The sequence below is a fragment of the Moschus berezovskii genome, chromosome 7, assembly GCF_049115385.1.
Source record: "Moschus berezovskii isolate FMDL1 chromosome 7, NW_MosBer_1.0, whole genome shotgun sequence".
In the NCBI taxonomy this organism is placed as follows: Eukaryota; Metazoa; Chordata; class Mammalia; order Artiodactyla; family Moschidae; genus Moschus; species Moschus berezovskii.
In genome coordinates this window covers 60871508-60893791 of record NC_142466.1, presented here as the reverse complement: position 1 = coordinate 60893791, position 22284 = coordinate 60871508, and the positions used below count along the sequence as shown (strand labels likewise).

The 22284-nt window shown below is 44.8% G+C and overlaps 1 protein-coding gene across 1 annotated transcript in view; it reads left to right on the top strand.

Annotated features, from left to right (window-relative positions):
* Window positions 1-3475: 3475 nt before the first annotated feature.
* The window catches only part of GNA14 (G protein subunit alpha 14), a 214169-nt gene continuing 195360 nt past the window's right edge, over window positions 3476-22284 (top strand). Inside the window, exon 1 of the mRNA XM_055426924.2 lies at window positions 3476-3612. Within this exon, the coding sequence (XP_055282899.1) occupies window positions 3489-3612 (124 nt within the window). The 5' untranslated portion in view covers window positions 3476-3488. The remainder of the gene's footprint in view (window positions 3613-22284) is intronic.

Sequence of the window (22284 nt, the reverse complement as noted above, 5' to 3'; positions counted from 1 at the left end):
TCAAGGCTGTATACTGTCACCATGCTTATTTAACTTACATGCAGAGTACATCATGTGAAATGCCAGGCTGAATGAAGCTCAAGCTGGAATCAAGATTGCTGGGAGAAATATCAATAACCTCAGATATGCAGATGACAAAACCCTTATGGCAGGAAGCAAAGAGGAACTCAAGAGCCTTCTGATGAAAGTGAAAGAGGAGAGTGGAAAAGCTGGCTTATAACTCAACATTCAAAAAACTAAGAATGTGGCATCTGTTTCAATCACTTCATAGCAAATAGGGAAACAATGGAAACAGTGAAAGACTTTATTTTCTTGGGCTTCAAAATCATTGCATTGGTGACTGCAGCCATGAAATTAAAAGACGCCTGCTCCTTGGAAGAAAAGCTATGACTAACTTAGCATATTAAAAAGCAGAGACCTTACTTTGTCGACAAAGGTCCATCTAGTCAAAGCTATGGTTTTTCTAGTAGTCATGTATGGATGTGAAAGCTGGGCTGAGCACCGAAGAATTGATGCTTTTGAACTGTGGTGTTGAAGATTCTTGAGAGTCCCTCAGACTGCAAGGAGATCCAACCAGCCCATCCTAAAGGAAATCAGTCCTGAATATTCACTGGAAGGACTGATGCTGAAATTCCAATATTTTGGCCACCTGATATGAAGGACTGACTCATTGGGAAAGACCCTGATGCTGGGAAAGATTGAAGGCAGGAGGAGAAGGGGACGACAGAGGATGAGATGGTTGGATGGCATCATCAACTCGATGGATATAAATTTGAGCAAGCTCTGGGAGTTAGTGATGGACAGGGAAGCCTGGAGTGCTGCAGTTCATGTGGTCGCAAAGAGCTGGACACGACTGAGCAACTGAACTGAACCGATATATCTCATTGTATGAATGTACTATAATTTATTGACTTATTCTCACCCTTGTTGGGCATTTAGATTGTTTTGCGTTATTGTTGTTATTAGAAATAAAACCTTTGGCTTGTCTTATTATTTCTTAAGGGGGGAATTACTAGTTTGGTTAAAGGGGAAAGACATGTTAAGCCTTCTGATACACACTGCCAAGTTGGTTAGCTCAGAAAAGTTTTGCAGATTTGCCATAAGCAATAAGCTTCATGTCTTTCTTGAAATCTTAGCAACTTTAGATCTAACGGGTCAGTTATTCCAGTTAGCTTGGGAGTTCAAAATTTCCCTAATTTTCATCATTGAAAAAATACTAATAATTATGATGCCATTATTCATTTGAGATGCTAAAGTCTTATCCTTAAATTGTAAATGCATCTGTTAAGAGCTAACAGAGAAATGTATGAATAAATGGATAATGATCAAGTAAGAAATGTCCAGGAGCTTTCCTGTAGGAGTCACTATTACTGTCAATTTATGCCTGCAAGGTAACTAAAATAGTTATGCATTTAAGAATGTATGCACATTTGCCCGCAGGTCACAACTAGAAATTCCGTGCAGGAAAGGAAAGATTCCCCCATGACTCAAAGAAGATCCTGCCTGCAGCAACTAAGACCCGATGCAGCCTAATAAATAAATATTAAAAAAAATAACGTAGGGACATCCATTTTAAATGCCTGATTCCTCTACATTCCCTAAGCTGTAAATAATAAGACCTTTGCAGCCAGATAGTATCCTAATATCAAGTTCTTTATATAAAGACATATACCACTCTCTCCACTCAATATGTTCCTCAGTTTGAACTGCCTGGGTTTCCCTTGGGGCTCAGCTGGTAAAGAATCCGCTTGCAATGCAGGAGACCTGGGTTCGATCCCTGGCTTGGGAAGATCCCCTGGAAAAGGGACCGGCTACCCACTCCAGTATTCTGGCCTGGAGAATTCCAGGGACTGTATAGTCCATGGGGTCGCAAAGAGTCGGAGAGGACTGAGCGACTTTCACTTTATGCTATTCCTAGGAAAGGTACTCAGAGTTGCTCTTAATAGAGCAAGCATTAACTAATTGCCTAACTCCAAAAAGTGTTTACATGGCACATGCTGACTTGAAGAGAAGGAAAAAAAAAAAATTCACCGCTATGGACAATAGGATCCCCTCCTTCCACCTACCCTTTTCTGCTTTCCCCGTCAACCTCTTTGTCTTCTGCCTCAAAATGTACACAGAAGACAAAAATCAGTTATAATTCGCATTCTATCGCTCCATTTGGGTACAAAGAGATGCATTTTAATGTTTTGAGTTTTTGTTAATGCAGCTCAAAAGTGATCCCGACGTTCCAGGAGACAGGCGACCGTCAGGCTTCAGTGCTGGGGCAGGGAACCTGCTGCAAACGGGTCAGCCCTCTCTCCAAAGAAGGAGTCTTTCCACATCATAAAATGCAAAGTAGCCAGCCGTTTTCCATTCCCCCATCCCCGGCGGCCTAGGAAGGGGCCGGGAGGATATTTACCCCCCGCTTTCGCACTTCTGTTGAACAGAACCCGGGGGCAGCGGCTTCTCTGAGAGCAGCGCCAGCCGGCTCAGGCCCAGACGAGGCTCACACAGGGTTTTGGCCGAGCCGGCTCTGGGCTGGGGCGTCCGGGAAGCCTAGGGATCCCGTCTAGGAAACCGCGGGGTGCGTGGTGCTGAGGCTGGTTGTGAGAGCCTCAGTTTCAACTGGGCGGAACTCAACCTCGCCCCTGGCGCGCTCGGCTCCTTCTGCAGCTGGGAGGAGTTGAGGCTGGGAGTTGGCAAACCTCACTCACCTATCGGAACCTGGATCCGGACAGGGAGCGGGGACTGGAGATCAGGGCACGCTGGTTACCGCAGCCTCGGCCTTCCCCGCGCCGGGACACCACGGCCAAGGGGCGTGGGGCTGCTCCCCGAGACTCGAGACGCCTGGGCTCCGCTCCCCAGCTCCCTACTCCCCCCTCTTGACCCCGGGCGCCTGCGACTTGGCGAGCGGCGAAGGCCAGCTCGAGCCGACGCCAGAGCTGCGGGTTCGAGAGGCTCCGCCTCCTCCGGCCACTTCGAGCCACAAGCGCCTCCGGGAAATTTTCCAGTCTGTCTTAGGCTGCGGTCACTGCTGAGGTTTTGAGAACTTCGCAGGAGAGGGCCAGCTAGGACCTCTGCCTCCAACCCACGCCTTGCCTGCCTCCTGGCAAGGAGGGGAACATCCCCGAGTCCAGGAGATCCCGCTCCCCTACGCCCCAACTTTTCGCGAGCGGTCTGCGCTCCCAGACTGTCGAGCCCCTGTGCCAAAGAGGTTTTCGGGGGCCGGCAACACTCTCTCCCTCGGCTCGCCTTCCACCTTTCCCGGCGTGGGGCTGGGTGAGTCGGGATCTGCGGTGCACTTGAGCGTTCCCAGAGCTCCGGATTCGCTCCAGCCCCGGAGACGCCCTTCCAGAGGGTATTGAACCCCGGGCGGTCCCGGCCTCTTACTCCGAAACTCGAGTCGGCCCCGGTCTTTTCCCTCCGAACTCCGGTGCCGTCGCGGATCGGCCGGCGGAGCGTCCGGGCGCTCGAGACTTCGTGGCCTGTCGGGGGCTGCGCGTACCATGGCCGGCTGCTGCTGCCTGTCAGCGGAGGAGAAGGAGTCGCAGCGCATCAGCGCCGAGATCGAGCGGCAGCTTCGCCGGGACAAGAAGGACGCGCGCCGAGAGCTCAAGCTGCTGCTGCTGGGTGAGTGAGCGTCTCCCACCCCTGAGCTCCGGGCATTTCGCTCCCGGCCGCTTCCCTCGCCCGGATCCCTGGCTGGAGGACCTGGAACCGAGCGGTATGCTGCTGCGCTGCTTCCTCCTCCTCCCAGGGTTTCGCGGATGACTGCAAGTTGGGCCCTTAGGCGGCAGTCCTTTGCACCTCCAGCTGGGCGACATTGGAAGGCACCCCCTTCCTGACCCCAAACAGAGCTGAGAGGTAACATTTGACCTCTGCTTTCTCCGTTGTTTGCTTCTCTCCCTAAAGCCTCATCCACCTTACCCCTCCGTCCCCAGCGCGCACCGCCTCTGCAGGACGTGTCTTGGATATTGGCGGTTGGTGGTGGGGAGCTGTTTAATCTACATTTTGGGTTCCTCCTGGCCCCTGCGCTCTCGAGTCTAAGTAAGTACGGTTGACTGAGCCCTAACGAAGTGTGGACGAAGTGTGGAACTGCGCTCGGTTCTTCTGCGCATTGCCGCCCAGTGATGAGGACAAGTGATATCCCCATTTTAGAGAATTTAAAACAGGACGCAAAATTGGCGAACTTGCCCTGACTGAGAAAAGGCAAAGCAGATACCGGGTCTGTCTTGGGAGTGCAGTCCAAGCCGTCACCTCTCTCCCCGCTGTGACGGCCTCTGCCTGCCTCCCCGAGCTCCCTTTGGGGAGGCCTGTTTGCGTAAAGGCCCAAACCTCCCTTGCTCAGCTCAGCTCACCGTGTGTTCGTTCCTAGGGTTGGGACTCAGGTTCCCCAGCCGCTCTGGCTAGTTCTTCATCGGGCTCTCTGGGCGTCTGCACAGGTCTAGGTAGGACGCTCACTTTCAAAAACGGAAAGAGAATGTTAAAAGTTTGCCCAGTGTACGCCTTAGGGCAGGATCCATTCTCTTGTAACTTTCTAGAACCCTGTTGAGTCTGTTTGCTGTTAAGGAATATTTACCTTTTCCTTCTTTCACATCAGAGTAGCAGCTGTCAGATCTTTCTAGATAGCTGCAAATATTTCAACTTTTTTCTTTCATCTGTTCTGGACAGGAATCCTTGCTTATATCAGAATCTTTAATCTTTTCAAGGAAAGAAAAGTGCCTCTAGTTAGAAAAAAATAGAGAAGGTTTTTCTTCAGTATTGCCTTCAGACCTGGACAAAGGAACCCCTGTGTAATTATTCTTTGGATTTCCCGGCTGGGGGTGGGCTGTCTGGCCTTCGTCAGGCTGTGCCTCTTCGCACTGGACGAGGTGTCTGTCTGCAGGTAGATGGGGCTGCCCACCCAGAGTCCACACTGCCCACCACAGCCCAGACACTCACTGAATTCCCTGCCCAAAGGCCCAAGCCTGCTCTGTGCACACTGGGGTGGGGCAGGCCCCATCCCTGAAGAGTGCCTCACCAGGCAGCTGTGCTGGAAGTGTGGGCTCGGGTCTGCAGGTGGGCCTAAGAGGCCACTCTGGGAGGAGATGGAGCCTAGGTGGGGAAGGGAAAGGATTCTGTTCACTGGCCTGGGCTGCCCTTTCATGCCTGGCCCAGAACTCTGAGGGATCTGAGAATTCTAATCGTACTTGGCCTTCCAGGTTGTTATAAAGCTACATTTGCCAAGGAAGGAGGATTCTGTGACCGTCTTTTGGTGGATAGCACTGAAAAGTAATTATGTGGGCCCCCAGTGTCCTCCTGTCCGAAGCTCCACGAAGATTAGGGGCAGGCCTGGCTTTAGCTGCATTGTTGCTATTGTTTAGCCTCAGTCTTTCCCACCCCTTGGACTGTAGCCCGCCAGACTCCTCTGTCCATGGAATTTCCCAGGTAAGAATACTGGAATGGGTTGCCATTTCATTCTCCAGGGTATCTTTCCAACCAAGGAATTGAACTTGTGTCTCCTGCATTGCAGGCAGATTCTTTACCACTGAGCCACCTGGGAAGCTCTTTAACTGCATACTTTTTCTTTTTAAGGACAGACTGAGTCTTCTTTCCTTGTGAAATACTTTTTGATCTGTGTCAGTGTGTAAACTTCAGTGCCCAAAATATACCAGGAGCTTGACAAATGAAAATTAAGCAGGAAGCTGACCATATTGTATTGGTGATAAGACTGTTTAGGGGTAAAATGCTTGCATTTACTTACAATCAAACTAGGGTAAGGATATTTGTAGGTATGTTTTCCCTGGAAGTCGTACTTAATCCAAGTGACTAGAATCTGTTTTTGTACCCGCCAGGCCCTTGCCCTAACCCTCTTATTGCCCCAACCCTCTTATTGCCCCTTTCAGCACTGCCTGACCTCCCAGGAACCTCTTTTTAATCATTCTCAGCTGTGACTAGCACGCCATCTCAGTGCTATTCATCCAGAACCTGTTAGAAAGTTGCTATACCACATGGAACTATCCAAAACCCCAAGGATGGACTTTGAAACCTCTGGTTTAGTTTGCTCTGTAAGGGAGCAGGGCATACTTGCATTTCTTAAGACAGAAGAGGAGGAGGCCATGATGCCAAAAACACAGAAATCAGAGAATCCTTTTCTGTCTAAAGTCAGGCAGTTTGAGTGAAAATAAAAATCACCTGAGCTGCTGTAATGGGTGCATTAGATGAGCCCCTGCCTGAGTACCTCAGGTGAAAGCTGTTTTGCAAATAGAAGTTGAGGATCCCGTGTGGAGGGTGGAATGAGCCAAAAGACCACCAGATCTTTGACAAGGAAGCATGCTGTTGCAACGAAGAGATTGAAGGACATTTCCAAAGTACATTCACTGGGGCCATATCCTGTTTGAGCTTAATAAAAGCATGGGTCAGTGTCCACAGGGAAAGATAAAACTTGCTGTCCATTTGGGGCTGCTATTTGCCAGGTGTCAGCGTGGTACTTTCTTGTGGAAGGAGATAAGGGAGGAATAAAGGAGATGGCTAACAGTTCAGTTCAGTCGCTCAGTCGTGTCCGACTCTCTGCGACCCCGTGAATCACAGCACGCCAGGCCTCCCTGTCCATCACCAACTCCCGGAGTTCACTCAAACTCATGTCCACAGAGTCGGTGATGCCATCCAGCCATCTCATTCTCGGTCGTCCCCTTCTCCTCCCGCCCCCAACCTTTCCCAGCATCAGAGTCTTTTCCAGTGAGTCAACTCGATGCATGAGGTGGCCAAAGTATTGGAGTTTCAGCTTTAGCATCAGTCCTTCCAATGAACACCCAGGATCGATCTCCCTTAGAATGGACTGGTTGGATCTCCTTGCAGTACAAGGGACTCTCAAGAGTCTTCTCCAACACCACAGTTCAAAAGCATCAATTCTTCGGCGATCAGCCTTCTTCACAGTCCAACTCTCACATCCATACATGACCACGGGAAAAAGCATAGCCTTGACTAGACGGACCTTTGTTGGCAAAGTAATGTCTCTGCTTTTTAATATATTATCAAGGTTGGTCATAACTTTCCTTCCAAGGAGTAAGCGTCTTTTAATTTCATGGCTGCAATCAGCATCTGCAGTGATTTTGGAGCCCCAAAAAATAAAGTCTGACAGTGTTTCCACTGTTTCCCCATCTATTTCCCATGAAGTGATGGGACCAGATGCCATGATCTTAGTTTTCTGAATGTTGAGCTTCAAGCCAACCTTTTCACTCTCCTCTTTCACTTTCATCAAGAGGCTTTTGAGTTCCTCTTCACTTTCCAGTTCCTCAGATAAACGTAGGACAAAAGAGTTCTGATAATAACCTTGATGAACATGACTCAATGTAGGAAGAAAGTATCTGGACAATAGCAATGAAATGGGGAGAAATGTGATTTTTATTCATTTTTGGTATCAAAGGAGCCTTGGAAAAGTGCTGCTTATTAATCAGCATGAGTGTCTCTAACAGCTCTGATGTCTTGATTTTGGATGCAGACCTCATGTTGGAACTGAAATGTGTACCGGGGAATTGGTATTTAACTTATGCTGGTATAGGGATTAAAAATGTAGGTTCTTAGGTCTGACTGCCTGAGTTCAAACTTTGGTTCTACCCTTTCTTAACTGCAGACTAACTTGGCTCTGTCAGCTAGTAAGTGTCAACTGGCGTCACTCCAGAGAAGGCAATGGCAATGCACTCCAGTACTCTTGCCTGGAAAATCCCATGGACGGAGGAACCTGGTAGGCCGCAGTCCATAGGGTCGCTAAGAGTCGGACAGGACTGAGCGACTTCACTTTCATTTTACACTTTCATGCATTGGAGAAGGAAATGGCAACCCACTCCAGTGTTCTTGCCTGGAGAATCCCAGGGACGGTGGAGCCTGGTGGGCTGCTGTCTATGGGGTCGCACAGAGTCGGACACAACTGAAGCGACTTAGCAGCAGCAGCAGCATCACTCCATTTTGTAGCATTTTTAGCTACTGGTGAGGTGTTAGTTCCAGTTTAGTTGACTAGTTGTAGGTTGCTAGCAGTTTGTCTAAGTTGTCCTGGTTGTGCTTTAACAAAAATATTTTGCTTGGAGTTCCCCTTATTATTTTCTGAGCCTTAAGCTGACTTTTAAATCTCTTACTCTTCTTACACTAGTGAGTTGAAAAATCTGAGTCCCCTAAAGTTTTGTTGCATTGGTTATAACAAAATTCCATTTCAAAACTATTTGTCGTGTTCCTGGGCTGCAAGTCTATTTCAGCTTAATGGCTAGAAAATTATTTTCCAGCTCCAGCTTCTCTCCACTGACCAGTTGGCACCAGACATTCTGCTGTAAGAGCCTTCCTCTGCCCCTTTTTTGGTTTATTTATTATCCATGTAAACTCCCGTATAGCTGGAATTGTGTGTGTGTGTGTGTTTGTGTGTGAGAGAGTTTTACCAGTGGTTTTTATTTCATTACTGAATCATTTTGGTATTCAAATTGTACCCAATTTGCACACTAGTTCCCGTATCACACCTCCATCAGGTTTTGGAGCACTTCCTTACTTTCTGCCATAACTACATGCTCCAGGTTCATCTTGTACCCCTCGTCTCAGTCCGGAAATCAGTCATGTCGCTGCTGGGCCTTGATCATTTTCAGTGGAAAACTGTACGTTTTCTTTTCTGAAGATAATTAAACCCTTGAAACAAAGATATCAACTCCCCTAATTCAAATCAGTCGCCAGTATGGAAGTATCTGAAAAACCACATTTCTAAAGCTCTGAGCTAGAAGATGAAAGTTTTAAGGTTGTAATGCTGTGAGTAGATATAAAAGGGAAAAATCTAACAGTAAAGTTAGATGAAAAACAATGTAAAAAAGTCTTAGTCCTCAGGGTATTTTTTTCATTTTTAATGGCTTCTAGTCTGTATCGCCTTGTGTTTTCTCTTTTTCTATGATACCTGGATCACAAGATAAAAGTTTCCTTGTAAGAACTCCCTTGTGTGGGGTGGCAGGGAGGGAGGTGGCTGGACTGAGAAGACAGAGGGGAGTGTACAGCAAGTCAGTGTAGCAAAGCTATTGTGTTACTAAAGACAGATTGAAATTCACACAAAAAGAGGACTTTATTGGAAGGATTCTTACCAGGGCATCTAATGAAATGAAAAGAATCAAACAGTAGAAACCAGGAAAGCAAATGCCACGGCATTCCCAGGGCACAATCACTAACGTGACTTGGCTCAGTTCCCTTCCAAGCTCTAGAACCCTCTGGGCCTTTCTTGTCCCTGTCGTTGAGCCTGCGGCCCCCTGTGAGTGAGGGCGTGAACCTGAATCAGTCAGTTTAGTCTGGGAGATCCCTAGCACAGACATAGCTTCATCTGAATGCACATGGCCTGAAGCTGGGTGCCCTGTAAGGCCAGCCGCTGCCGCTGCAGATGGTTTAAGGAATTAGAAGCTCACCAGCAGAAATCCCAGGGTGCTGGAGGAGGACTCGTGCTCTGAAGGACTCTGTGGAACCCCAACTTTCATTACCACAGTTGGCTCTCTGCTAATGGGTAAATTAATGGCTTATCATGTTGGCCAGGGTTCCTGGTTGCAGAAGAATAATTTCACTTAAGAATAATTTATTGGAGGGGAAACAGGAAGCTCATAAAATTGATGGGAATTGAAGAGTAGGCTAAGTGAAAGGGCAGGATCCAAAGGATTCTTGACACTGGAATCAGACCAGGCTGCCAAGTGCACAGCCAGAAACTTACCACCCAGAGAGCTAGAGTCACTGACGCTGCCCTGGATGCCTACCTCCACGTGAGTGCAGCAAATCATCTGCGATCATCTCTTGCAACTTTCTGTCACTTTGCAAAACCTCAGGCCATCTGATTTTGCCCATGGATTCAATCCCTGGGTCGGGAAGATCCCCTGGAGGAGAGCATGGCAACCCTCTCCAGTATTTTTTCCTGAAGAATCCCATGGACAGAGGAGCCAGGTGGAGTACAATCCATGGGGTCATACAGGGTCAGAGACGACTGAAGAAGCAACTTAGCGTGCACACATATGCACAGGGAGCTTGGGGAGAGGTAGGATGGTGTAGTGGAACAGAACATGCTCTCTGGAGCCAGCCTTTGTGAGTTTGAAATCTAGGTGATCTAGTGGTTAAGACCATGCTTCTAATACAGGGGTTGCAGGTTCAATCCTTCTTCAGGGAACTAAGCTCTCACATGCTGTGCAATGAAGTAAAAAAGTACAAAATAATAATAATAAAAAACAGTAAAATCTAGGCAATAAATAGCCCCCATTGTGCTGCCAACCCTCTCTCTGAGCTCAGTTACAACTGTGTAACTGGGCTCAGTTACAAGGTCACTGATAGAAGCAGCATGTTTTTTCCAGAAGGGCATGCAGATAGGACAGTCTGCCATGGAATCTCCACTGGTGTCCCTTCTCAGAGAACATGGACCTGACATGCTGTCATAATGTAGCATCGTGAAGTGAGTAGCATGTTAAGGCTCTGGAAACCTGAGGGGTTGTTTTGTTTCATTGTTGTTTTGATGGAGGTAGCCTTTGAGTAGTAAACATATGACTGTGAGCAAGACATTCCCTTTTGAACCCCAGGATCCTCACCTGTAAAACGAAAGTTTCGGATCTGCTGCTGCTGCTAAGTTGCTTTGGTCGTGTCCGACACAGTGCAACCCCATAAATGGCAGCCCACCAGGCTCCCCTGTCCCTGGGATTCTACAGGCAAGAACACTGGAGTGGGTTGCCACGTCCTTCTCCAGTGCATAAAATTGAAAGTGAAGTTGCTCAGTCGTGTCCGACTCTTCATGACCCCATGGACTGCAGCACACCAGGGTTCCCTGTCATTCACCATCTCTTGGAATTTGCTCAAATTCATGTCCATTGAATCAGTGATGCCATCCAACCATCTCATCCTCTGTCATCGCCTTCTCCTGCCTTCAATCTTTCCCAGCTCATTAGAAATTTCTAATGAGTCGGCTGTTCGCATCAGATCGCCAAAGTACTTTAGCTTCAGCATCAGTCCCTCCAATGAACATTCATGGTAGATTTCCTTTAGAATTGACTGGTTTGATCTCCTTGCTGTCCAAGGGACTCTCTGAGGTCTTTCCAATTCTGGCATCAGATGGTTTATACCAATGGTTTTCAAAGTGTGCTCCCAGGACCAGCAGTATCAGCACCTCTGGGAACTTGTAGGAAATGTAAACTCGCAGTCCTCTGCATGGCCTTCTGAATCAAATTCTAGAGTAAGACCAGCAAGCTGTATGTTAATAGGATCTCCTGGTGATCCTGATACACATGAGGTTGGAGAACGTGTCTTATAACCTTGGCCTTGACCTCAGGATGTACCAGCCTCTGATTGCCACCCTGGGCTCTAAAGCAGGTACCTTCTCTTTCAGTGGATATCTGGGAGGCCCCTGGGATCAGCCTGCCTAGGGGATGCTCTATTTTTTTGATGTTGAAGTAGTCTCTCTCACCAGCTTGATGAAGGGTCTTCAGAATGTGAACTGGGTGATCTGTGGAACTCTTTAGGCTTTGTCCCCAGGAGTCAGGTTGCTGGGCAAAGAGGAGAAGCAGGCATGCATGTACCTACATCTTACCTTGGCAAGAGTCCTTACAGAAGCAACAATGTGTGCATTTGCATGAGCCCTTGAACTTTGATGTAGACCTCCTACAGTTGTGCTCCTATAAATTATAATGGTTAAATGGCCAATTATCATTAAGTAATTATCTTTCTATTATGGACTAAGTGGTGCAGGGAAAGCGTATTTTAGTACAAGCCACCAAATATCAGTCTGCTCTTTGAAAACCTCTATGGAACATTGGGGGCTTCTCTGGTGGTTCAGATGGTAAAGTGCCTGGAATGTGGGAGACCTGGGTTTGATCCCTGGGCTGGGAAGATCCCATGGAGAAGGGAATGGCAACCCACTCCAGTACCTTTGCCTGGAAAATCCCACGGACAGAGGAGCCTGGTAGGCTACAGTCCACGGGGTCGCAAAGAGTTGGACACAACTGATATGGATAAAGGAAAATGGAACATTGGCTGTATATTCCTGGTTGTCAAGTTTTTTTGTTTTTTTTTCCTCCCCAAGTAACTGATACATTCTGGTATTTTGTACTTGGTCGTAAATGAGAGAAAAAGAGAACATTTATGTTCTATTATTTTGTCTGAAAGGTATCTTTTGTTAGTTGTCCATGACCCAAAGAGGAACTATGCCACTACTTTCTCGAACCTGCCATGAATGACACCTTCATTTTGACATTTTGTGTAGCTCATCTCCAGAATGTTTTTCTGTTGCTCAGCTACTATGTAACTGGGAAATATGAGCTAATTGTATTCCTAAACAAAATCAGATAAATGAAGGTGATAAATCATTTATAGAATCATCATCTAATGTACCTCGTAGTCTAAATCCTGGTTGTCTAAGTCAGTGCCACTCAAAAAGCAGTCATGGGTCCTAGGCCAGTGTGCGTGTAAGACAAATACAGAAATCAGGAATAAGCATCTAGAAACTCTTGTAGCAATTTAACATTGATGTAGTGTCTGGGGATATTTTTATTGTATTTCATTGATGTAATAGTCTGCAGCTGAATGGGAAAAATTTTAAAACTGGTCCCTTATCACAGAGTTTGAGAAACAAGAGTGCAGACTCTTAAGGATGGGATAGAAAAGGACCAGAGGAGTGACTAGATTCAGCAGATGTCACAGGATTTGGTGATCAGTAGCTATCTGACAGTAAGCCACAGTGAGGAGGCCAGTCTCTTAGTTGCCAGCCAATTCTTATATTTAGTCACTCCTGAGTCTTCATGTTGAACTTCATTTCTAAGGTAACATCAGTTCTAAGAGGTTCTATTGATTTGAAAGCAGATTTGCATTTACTGCATTGTAAACATCAATGCAAAGGCCTCTTGACCTTAAAAATGTTAATTTGTGTGGCAGCATGCTGGAGAAGACTCTTGAGAGTCCCTTGTACTGCAGGGAGATCCAACCAGTCCATTCTAAAGGAGATCAATCCTGGGTGTTCATTGGAAGGACTGATGCTAAAGCTGTAACTCCAATACTTTGGCCACCTCATGCGACGAGTTGACTCACTGGAAAAGACTCTGATGCTGGGAAGGATTGGGGGCAGGAGAAGACGGGGACGACAGAGAATGAGATGGCTGGATGGCATCACCGACTCGATGGACATGAGTCTGAGTGAACTCCGGGAGTTGGTGATGGACAGGGAGGCCTGGCGTGCTGTGATTCATGGGGTCGTGGAGAGTCGGACACGACTGAGCGACTGAACTGAACTGAACTGAACTGAAATCTCAGAATCAAGAATATAAGACTGTTTCTTTTTTCCTCTAGTAGTACAAATTTAAAATAAAGCAAAACTGTTCCAATTATTGGCAAATAATTCAATTTCATAAAACTAGTTTAAGTGCTGAAATTAGATTGGAAAAGATGCCTCTGTTTTATTTCCATCAGCCCACTGAGTTCAAGTAATCTTATTCTGTGAAACTCTGAAAAGGGTTGCTTCCTGGGTTAGTGGGACTGTTATGTATATAAAGGGCAAGAAACAAATAAGAGCAACCACCTGTGAGAGCACTAATGTATGCTACTGTTTGCTCCAGTGTGGATGGGCCACATCCAGGTGGTTGGTGGCGTCTAGGAAGAGCTTTACATGAGGCTGTGAAATCCATGATGGCTTTGTTCACCACTGAACCCACAAAGCTGAGCACAGAGCCTAGCTAAAACAGAGGTTGAATAAATATATCTCTCTCTCTCTCTGTAGTGGATTCCATGAAATACCAGATGAGTAGTGTGAATTCTTACAGGAGCTGGAGGTCTCTGTTGTTTGGGGTGTCACAGAAACATTCATGGAAGAAAGACTGGCCTGGTTTGGGCCTTGAAGGGTGAAAGTCATTCAGTCGTGTCTGACTCTTTCCAACCCCTTGGACTATACAGTCCCTGGAATTCTCCAGGCCAGAATACTGGAGTGGGTAGCTGTTCCCTTCTCCAGGGGCTCTTCCCAACCCAGTAATCGAACTGGAGTGTTTAAAGAATTTATCAAGTGAAAATGTTATTTAAACGTTTAAACAATTTACCAAGTGAGAATGTTAAAAATATTCTAGTATCTTCATCTAAAAAGCAACTTAAAAGGTGATATGAGACATATTTCCCAACTCCTTTCTTAACATATCCAAAATAGAACACATTGAACCAAATTGAAGGGTGTTCTCTTTTTCTCTCCCTGATTGATGCATTTCTACTAACAGATGGTACCCCTGACCACCCGGTGCTCAAACCAGAATCCAGGGAGTCTTTGTTGGTCTTTCTCTTTTTTTTCCTTTTGTTATTGAAGTATAATTGCTTTACAATGTTTTTAGTTTCTGCTGTACAATGGAGTGAATTACCTATATGTATACATATATCCTCTCCCTCTTGAAACCTCCCTTACAACCCCACCCTACCCCTCTAAGTCATCACAGAGCACTAAGCTGAACTTCCTGTGCTGTATAGCAGGTTCTCAGTAACTGTCTGTTTTATACATGGTAGGGTATATATGTCAATTCTACTCTCAGAGTTGGTGATGGACAGGGAGGCCTGGTGTGCTGCGGTTCATGGGGTCGCAAAGAGTTGGACACGACTGAGCAACTGAACTGAACCATGTCTATACGTCAGTTCTGTGTTTGTCTCCTGATCTTCTACTACACGTAACACTAGAAATAAAAGAATGATAATAAAACATTTATACATCCAGTCACCATTCTAGGCACTTGAACAATCTCATTTCTTTCTTGCTGTGCTTGGAGGTACAGTTAACTATTGTCCACCCATTTGTACAGATGAGAAAACTGAGGCTCCAAAACCAGGTTCACCAGCTAGCTTAGAGCCAGGGTTTGAAGCCAGATAGTCTGACTCCAGAGTTCTGGTTCTTAATCACATTTCTGTTTCTGTTTCCCGGAGCCAACATCTCACCAAAATCTTCTTCAGGAGGCCAAATCTCTCTGTTTGCACTTTTTGCCATCCTATTTGCCCTAACTCTTGTCTGGATTACTTCATCCTCTACTGCTCTTTGGCCCTGAGTTCACTCACCACATTGCAGCCAGAGTGGCTTTTTAAATGTGAATTGGAAGAATTGATGCTTTTGAACTGTGGTGTTGGAGAAGACTCTTGAGAGTGCCTTGGACTACAAGGAGATCCAGCCAGTCCATCCTAAAGGAGAACAGTCCTGGGTGTTTATTGGAAGGACTAATGTTGAAGCTGAAACTCCAATACTTTGGCCACCTAATGCGAAGAGCTGACTCATTTGAAAAGACCCTGATGCCGGGAAAGATTGAGGGCAGGAGGAGAAGGGGATGACAGAGGATGAGATGGTTGGATGGCATCACCGACTCAATGGACATGAGTTTGGGTAGACTCCGGGAGTTGGTGATGGACAGGGAGGCCTGGTGTGCCACAGTCCATGGGGTCGCAAAGAGTCGGACACAACTGAGCGACTGGACTGAACTGAACTTTCCTGCTCAAAACCTCTCTCTGTTTTCCCTTTGCCTTCGGATGCAAATATAAAATCTGTGCATGGCCCGTGAGACCCTCTATCCAGTCCCTGCCACCTCTCTGCCATTATTCCCTTCGATCACTCGCTTCTGTCCATATACATGCTTCCTTTTTGTATGTCTGCACACAGCAATTGTCTGCTTCCAACATGTGTCCTTACTAGTCTTTTAGCTACTCATTTCAGAATGCATCTTAAACATCCCTTCCTCCTGGAAACCTTCACTGACTCCCTGATCCAAAATAAGTACCCCAAGAATATTCTCCCATAGCCCATTCTACATTTTTTTCTTAATTTATTTTTTTAATTGAAGGTAACTGCTCCACAATATTGTCAACACAATATTGTGCCATACATCAACAGGAATCAGCCATAGGTATAGTCTACATTTCTTTTTAAAAATAGTTGTCATAGTGGCTTGAAACTCTCTTTCTGATGTTTTATTTACTCTCCATCTCCCCCTCTAGACTCTATATTTGTTGAGCAAAGGTACTATTAGAACCAGTGAATCCTGAAAATCTTGTATAGTGCTTGGATGTTCCAGAAACATTTGCTGAATGAACAAATGTACTGCCATTTAGCATCAATATTATTACTTAAAAGAAAGAATATTTTACCTACAAATAGTGGGAAGGGATTATTCTTAATAGAGAATACTTTAAATTGGATAAATATGCATTTATAACAAATTCATATTTGTTCATATTAAACTTTCCCATTTGGACTAAAGAAAACTTTATTACATACTGACATTGGAATATGGGCTGATGTTCTGGAATCAGTGATGTATTGCATGTGTCCTATTTGTTTTCTAAGTTTTCACATTTTCTTATGCACAAAAGTGAATATTCTTGAGTGTTTAAAAAATTTTTTTTAGCTTAGAAAGTGGCATATTTGTAGCAAAGACTGCTATCAGTCTTTTAAATATCTTTCCTCCTTCTGTAATAAGGTAATCTCTTGACACATGACATGGAGATAAAGACTATATTTCTCAGTTTACCTGCTGCTAGGTGTGGTCATTTGATTAAGTTTATAGCCCATGGGATGGAAACTGTAGTTATATAGGTGATTTCTGAGTTGTGACCTTGAAAAGAAAGGAGGCTTTCCTTCCTTCTAGAGAAGAATGCTGATTTGGTGGTAGCAGTTAGAGCAACCATCTTTTACCATGAGATGGAAGTTGGGTGTTGAGGATGAAAAGGCAACAAGGTAGAAGAGGCCTGTATTCCTGATACTGTGAAGGTGCCATACTAGCTCTGAGCTAGGAATGATGGCACCCTTTTTCAGCTAAACTGGTATCCTGGCTAATAAAATATTATGCAATCTGTTTTGCACTCAGCTTTTAAATTCCTAATATCTTGGAGTTCTTTCCCAATCACATGCAATTCTAAGGTAAAAAAACCAGAATGTAATATGTTTGGGGCAACCGTACTCCTGTGTGTATGCTGTCGTGTCTGACTCTTTGAGACCCCATGGACTATAGCCTGACAGGCTCTTCTGTCCATGGGATTTTTCTGGCAAGAATACTGGAACGGGTCACCATTTCCTCCCCAGGGGATCTTCCCAACCCAGGAATCAAACCTGAGTTTCTGGTGTCTTCTGCATTGCAGGCAGATTCTTTACCACTGCCCTGCCTGGGAAACCCTATGTTTGTGGAGGAGGTATCTATTATCCCACATGATGGGATCTTGGCTGGCTAGAGGTCAATACCATATCTGGGTCTCTCATTCTCCCGACATTCTGGTGACTATGTGACATTCTTGTACCCTGCAGTTTTCTTTTCAGGTATTTGAAAGGGTCTTTTATGCAAGCAAATAAACATTTGAAGCTACTTGTTTTACTTGATATTGAATTTGTTGAAGTTGAGAAATGTAAAACCCTAGTTGTCCTAAACCTTTAACATTCATTTCAACTTTTAAATATGTATGCCATGACTTTCACTTAGTTCTTAATGATTAGCTTTTAATTTACTACTAAGTTAACTCTACTTATTAATTCAGTGAAATTTCCCTTAGACAGTTAAAAACCTATTTACACATTTAAAAAGCCTGAATATCCTCAAATATATCAACCCCCTGACAAAGCTGGAAAGAAAAAGCTAAGCATTTAAGTGTCTCCAGTGATCTCATAAACGTAAAGTTATATATTATGTTAATCTTGTTCTTTTAAACAGTCAAAGCTGTCTCTAAAGGTAATAAAAAATCCTGTTCCTAAGTGTAATCAAATCAAATAATCATTTATACTATTAGCTCCTATAAATTAATCACAGTTCTAATACTCAGATTACTTTACACCAGATTAAATACTTTAAACAATAACAGCATCAAAAAAACCCTTAGGGCTGCTCATGATTACTATACCTATTCTTAAATTTAACTTGAGTTTTATTACTATATATTTGATTCATTTCTTATTCCTTCACCTTTTGTGGGTTCCAAAGTTCGATGCAATCAAGAGGAGAAGATTTACAATCTCAGTATGAATGTTAGGATAATTTTTCAAGCCCGAAAATTTTGTTGAAAGCCTCACTTATTTCTTCCAATTTTTATCATTCAAAAAAAACTCCGTTTAATCAGCTCATTTTAACTGCATTTTGTATCCACTCCCACCTGCATGGACAACTAGTTTCTTCACTACCTAATTTGTGAAGAAATTGTACAGTTTATAAACTCTTCTAGCTGTCTTGTGACCATTATTTCTGATTCTTTTACTGTCACTGAACCTTAAGAAAAACTTAGGTCTCAGATTCAAGAGATGAGCTATGAGGTTGTTCCTTTTTTAATTTATTTTTAATTGAAGAGTAATTGCTTTACAATATTGTGGTATTTTCTGCCATATATCAACATGAATTAGCCATAGGTATACATAGGTCTCCACCCTCTTAAACCTACCTTCCACCTCCCACCACATCCCACCCCTTTAGGCTTTTACAGAGCTATGGTTTGAGTTCCCTGAGTCATACTGCAAATTTCCGTTGGGTATCTATTTAATAAGCCACTCCAGTACTCTTGCCTAGAAAATCCCATGGACGGAGGAGCCTGGTAGGCTGCAGTCCATGGGGTCGCTATGAGACGGACATGACTGAGCGACTTCACTTTGCCTTTTCTCTTTCACACATTGGAGAAGGAAATGGCAACCCACTCCAGTGTTCTTGCCTGGAGAATCTCAGGTACGGGGGAGCCTGATGGGCTGCCATCTATGGGGTCACACAGAGTCGGACACAACTGAAGTGACTTAGCAGCAGCAGCAGTGTGTATATTCGGAGAAGGCAATGGCACCCCACTCCAGTACTCTTGCCTGGAAAATCCCACGGATGGAGGAGCCTGGTAGGCTGCAATCCATGGGGTTGCTAAGAGTCGGACACGACTGAGTGACTTCACTTTCACTTTTCACTTTCATGCATTGGAGAAGGAAATGGCAACCCACTCCAGTGTTCTTGCCTGGAGAATCCCAGGGACGGTGGAGCCTGGTGGGCTTCCTTCCGTCTATGGGGTCGCAGAGAGTCGGACACGACTGAAGCGACTTAACAGCAGCAGCAGCAGTGTGTATATGTCCATGTTACTTTCTCCATTTGCCCCAGTCTCTCCTTCCTACCCAACCCCCATGTCTATAATTCTGTTCTTTGTGTCTCCGTTGCTGCCCTACAAATAGGTTCATCAGTACCATCTATCTAGATTCCATATATATGTGTTAGTATACAGTATTGTTTTTCTCTTTCTGACTTCATGTTTTAACAGGCTCTGCTGCTGCTGCTGCTGCTAAGTTGCTTCAGTCGTGTCCGACTCTGTGCGACCCTAGATGGCAGCCCACCAGGCTCCCCTGTCCCTGGGATTCTCCAGGCAAGAACACTGGAGTGGGTTGCCATTGCCTTCTCCAGTGCATGAAAGGAAAAGTGAAAGTGAAGTCGCTCAGTCGTGTCCGATTCTTAGCGACACCATGGACTGCAGCCCACCAGGCTCCTCCGCCCATGGGATTCTCCAGGCAAGAGTACTGAAGTGGGGTGCCATTGCCTTCTCCGTTAACAGGCTCTAGGTTCATTCATATGAGGTTGTTTCTTAAAGCTTGTCTGGTATGGTAGAAACAAGTACAATATTGTAAAGCAATTATCCTCCAATTAAAAATAAATACATTTTTCAAAAAAGCTTGTCTACATTCTGCTTTTGTTATTCTGTGTTTGAACATATCAGTTTAATATTTATATGTTTCTTCCCTTTCAACAGAAACATTGTTATTTAAGAATGAAAGAACAAGATGAAATGGAATAAATTAAATATAAAGCCCTTGTCACAAACCATCAGTCAATTCAGTCAAGTCGCTCAGTCGTGATCGACTCTTGGCGACTCCATGAATCACAGCACGCCAGGTCTCCCTGTCCATCACCAACCCCGGAGTTCACTCAAACTCATGTCCATCGAGCTGGTGATGCCATCCAGCCATCTCATTCTCCTCCTTCTCTCATTCTCATCTCACCCTTCTCCTCCTGCCCCCAATCCTTCCCAGCATCAGAGTCTTTTCCAGTGAGTCAACTCTTCGCATGAGGTGGCCAAAGTATTGGAGTTTCAGCTTTAGCATCAGTCCTTCCAATGAACACCCAGGATTGATCTCCTTTAGAATGGACTGGTTGGATCTCCTTGCATTCCAAGGGACCATAAGCCTATCCAAATTCCACCAGCTGTAAGCCTTCAAAGCAAGTGTTTTGAGTCTAAATGCTGCTTCTGTATTCTAAAATGTCTAGAAGTTGACCGAATCACCCCTTTCAGGTCTTCTCTCTGCCTTTGTTTTTGTTATTGTGGAACTGCAGACTGTCTACAAGGAAACTGGTGGAACTTTGCATGAGGAAACTGGTGGAACTTTCCCTGACCATTTTCAAATTACTGTTCATTTAGGGTAATGAAGTCTTTCTGCCTTCCCTAATAAGTTAATTTGTGTCTCTATTCAAGGATAGACAGGTGGAAGAAAAGAGGAGATGGCTTTGGTTTATTTGACATAAATTCATCAGGATAAGACTGGACACTAAAGGAAGTGTCTATCAATTAGGTACGGCCTTGATGAAGCCAATTTATGTGTACACATATACACACTACCACAACTGCCACCAGATAATTTGCACTTGCAAGGCATTTTGAATTTGCCTTTAGAAGAATTAATTCTGTCTGCAATGTAGCTGTTCAGTTCAGTTCAGTCGCTCAGTCATGACCGACTCTCCGGGACCCCATGAAGCACAGCACACCAGGCCTCCCTGTCCATCACCAACTCCTGGAGTTCACTCAAACTCAAGTCCATCGAGTCAGTGATGCCATCCAGCTATCTCATTCTCTGCCGTCCCCTTCTCCTCCCGCCTCCAATCCTTCCCAGCATCAGAGTCTTTTCCAGTGAGTTAACTCATCGCATGCAAACCAGGAAATGGCCAGAAAATTTATTATCCAACAAAATATGTTTATTTGTTTAAAGTGTTTATTTTGAGCATCTAAAATTTCTGTTTAAAGTCATCTTCTTTTTAAGGAGAATCATGTTGGCCAAAGCAGAAAGTTTTTTTTGTTTTTATGATTCAAAAAACTCAAAGAATACCTTAATTTATATTATGCTATCTGATAAAGCAGTGATCAGTAATATTATTTCTGATTTGTATGTTTTCCAGAATTCTAAACATTCCCTACTTCATTTGATACATTGCCTGTTTAATGAATTGCTATTGCTAAGTCACTTCAGTCGTGTCCAACTCTGTGTGACCCCATAGACGGCAGCCCACCAGGCTCCGCCGTCCCTGGGATTCTCCAGGCAAGAACACTGGAGTGGGTTGCCATGTCCTTCTCCAATGTGTGAAAGTGAAAAGGGAAAGTGAGGTCGCTCAGTCATGTCTGATTTGTAGCGACCCCATGGACTGCAGCCTACCAGGCTCCTCCGTCCGTGGGTGTTTCCAGGCAAGAGGACTGGAGTGGGCTGCCATTGCCTTCTCTGGTTTAATGAATTACTTTTCCCTTTAATACTTTTAAACTTTCAACTACTGAAAAAGCTGGATGTTGTCTATATGCTTGTGATGAATTGCCAGGAATCTTTGGTGTAGGTCCAAGAATGGTTTCTATTTTGCAGTGTGACCTTGGGAAAGTCAGAAAGGCATAGAAGCTCCTTGGTGGTAAAAGGAAGAGGCTGGATTCATCAGTCCCTAAAAATCCTTCCAGCTCTGAGTTTCCGTGGTAACTCTTCAGCCGCAGTGGAAGTGTTACCGTGACCACTCGGGGCAGAAACTGACCCTGAGTGTGTATGTGTGTGTGTATTTAGTGCCTGCCCCCAGCATAACTGAGGAAATAGTACCTGGTTGCTGTTTTTCTGGGTAACGTGGCAGAAATAGAATTCTTCATATTCCTTTGTTCTCTGTGTTTGAATTTTCAAGTAACATGAGACTTTACATGTGCGATAATCTCAGGATATCAGAACAGGTTTTTCAGGGACAGAAATGTTTTGAATTGGTAATTTAAGTGGAACTTCTGTTTGTAGAAATAGCTATTGACATAAAAATGATTCCTGAGGGCAGGGTAGGTACAATGGGTGAAAGGAGTCCAAAGGTATAAACTTCTAGACATTAAATAAGTCATGGGTGTGTAATGTACAAAAATAAATGGTAAGTAAATAAAATGACTTCTGGGACTTTCCTGGTGGTCCATAGGTTAAGAATCTACCTTCCAATGCAGGGGATGCAGGTTCAATCCCTGGTTGGGAAACTAAGAACACACTAAGCTCAGGCTGAAACTGGAGGGCCCATGCTGCAACTACTGAGCTACAACAAAGGCACAACATAGCCAAAATTAAAAAAAATA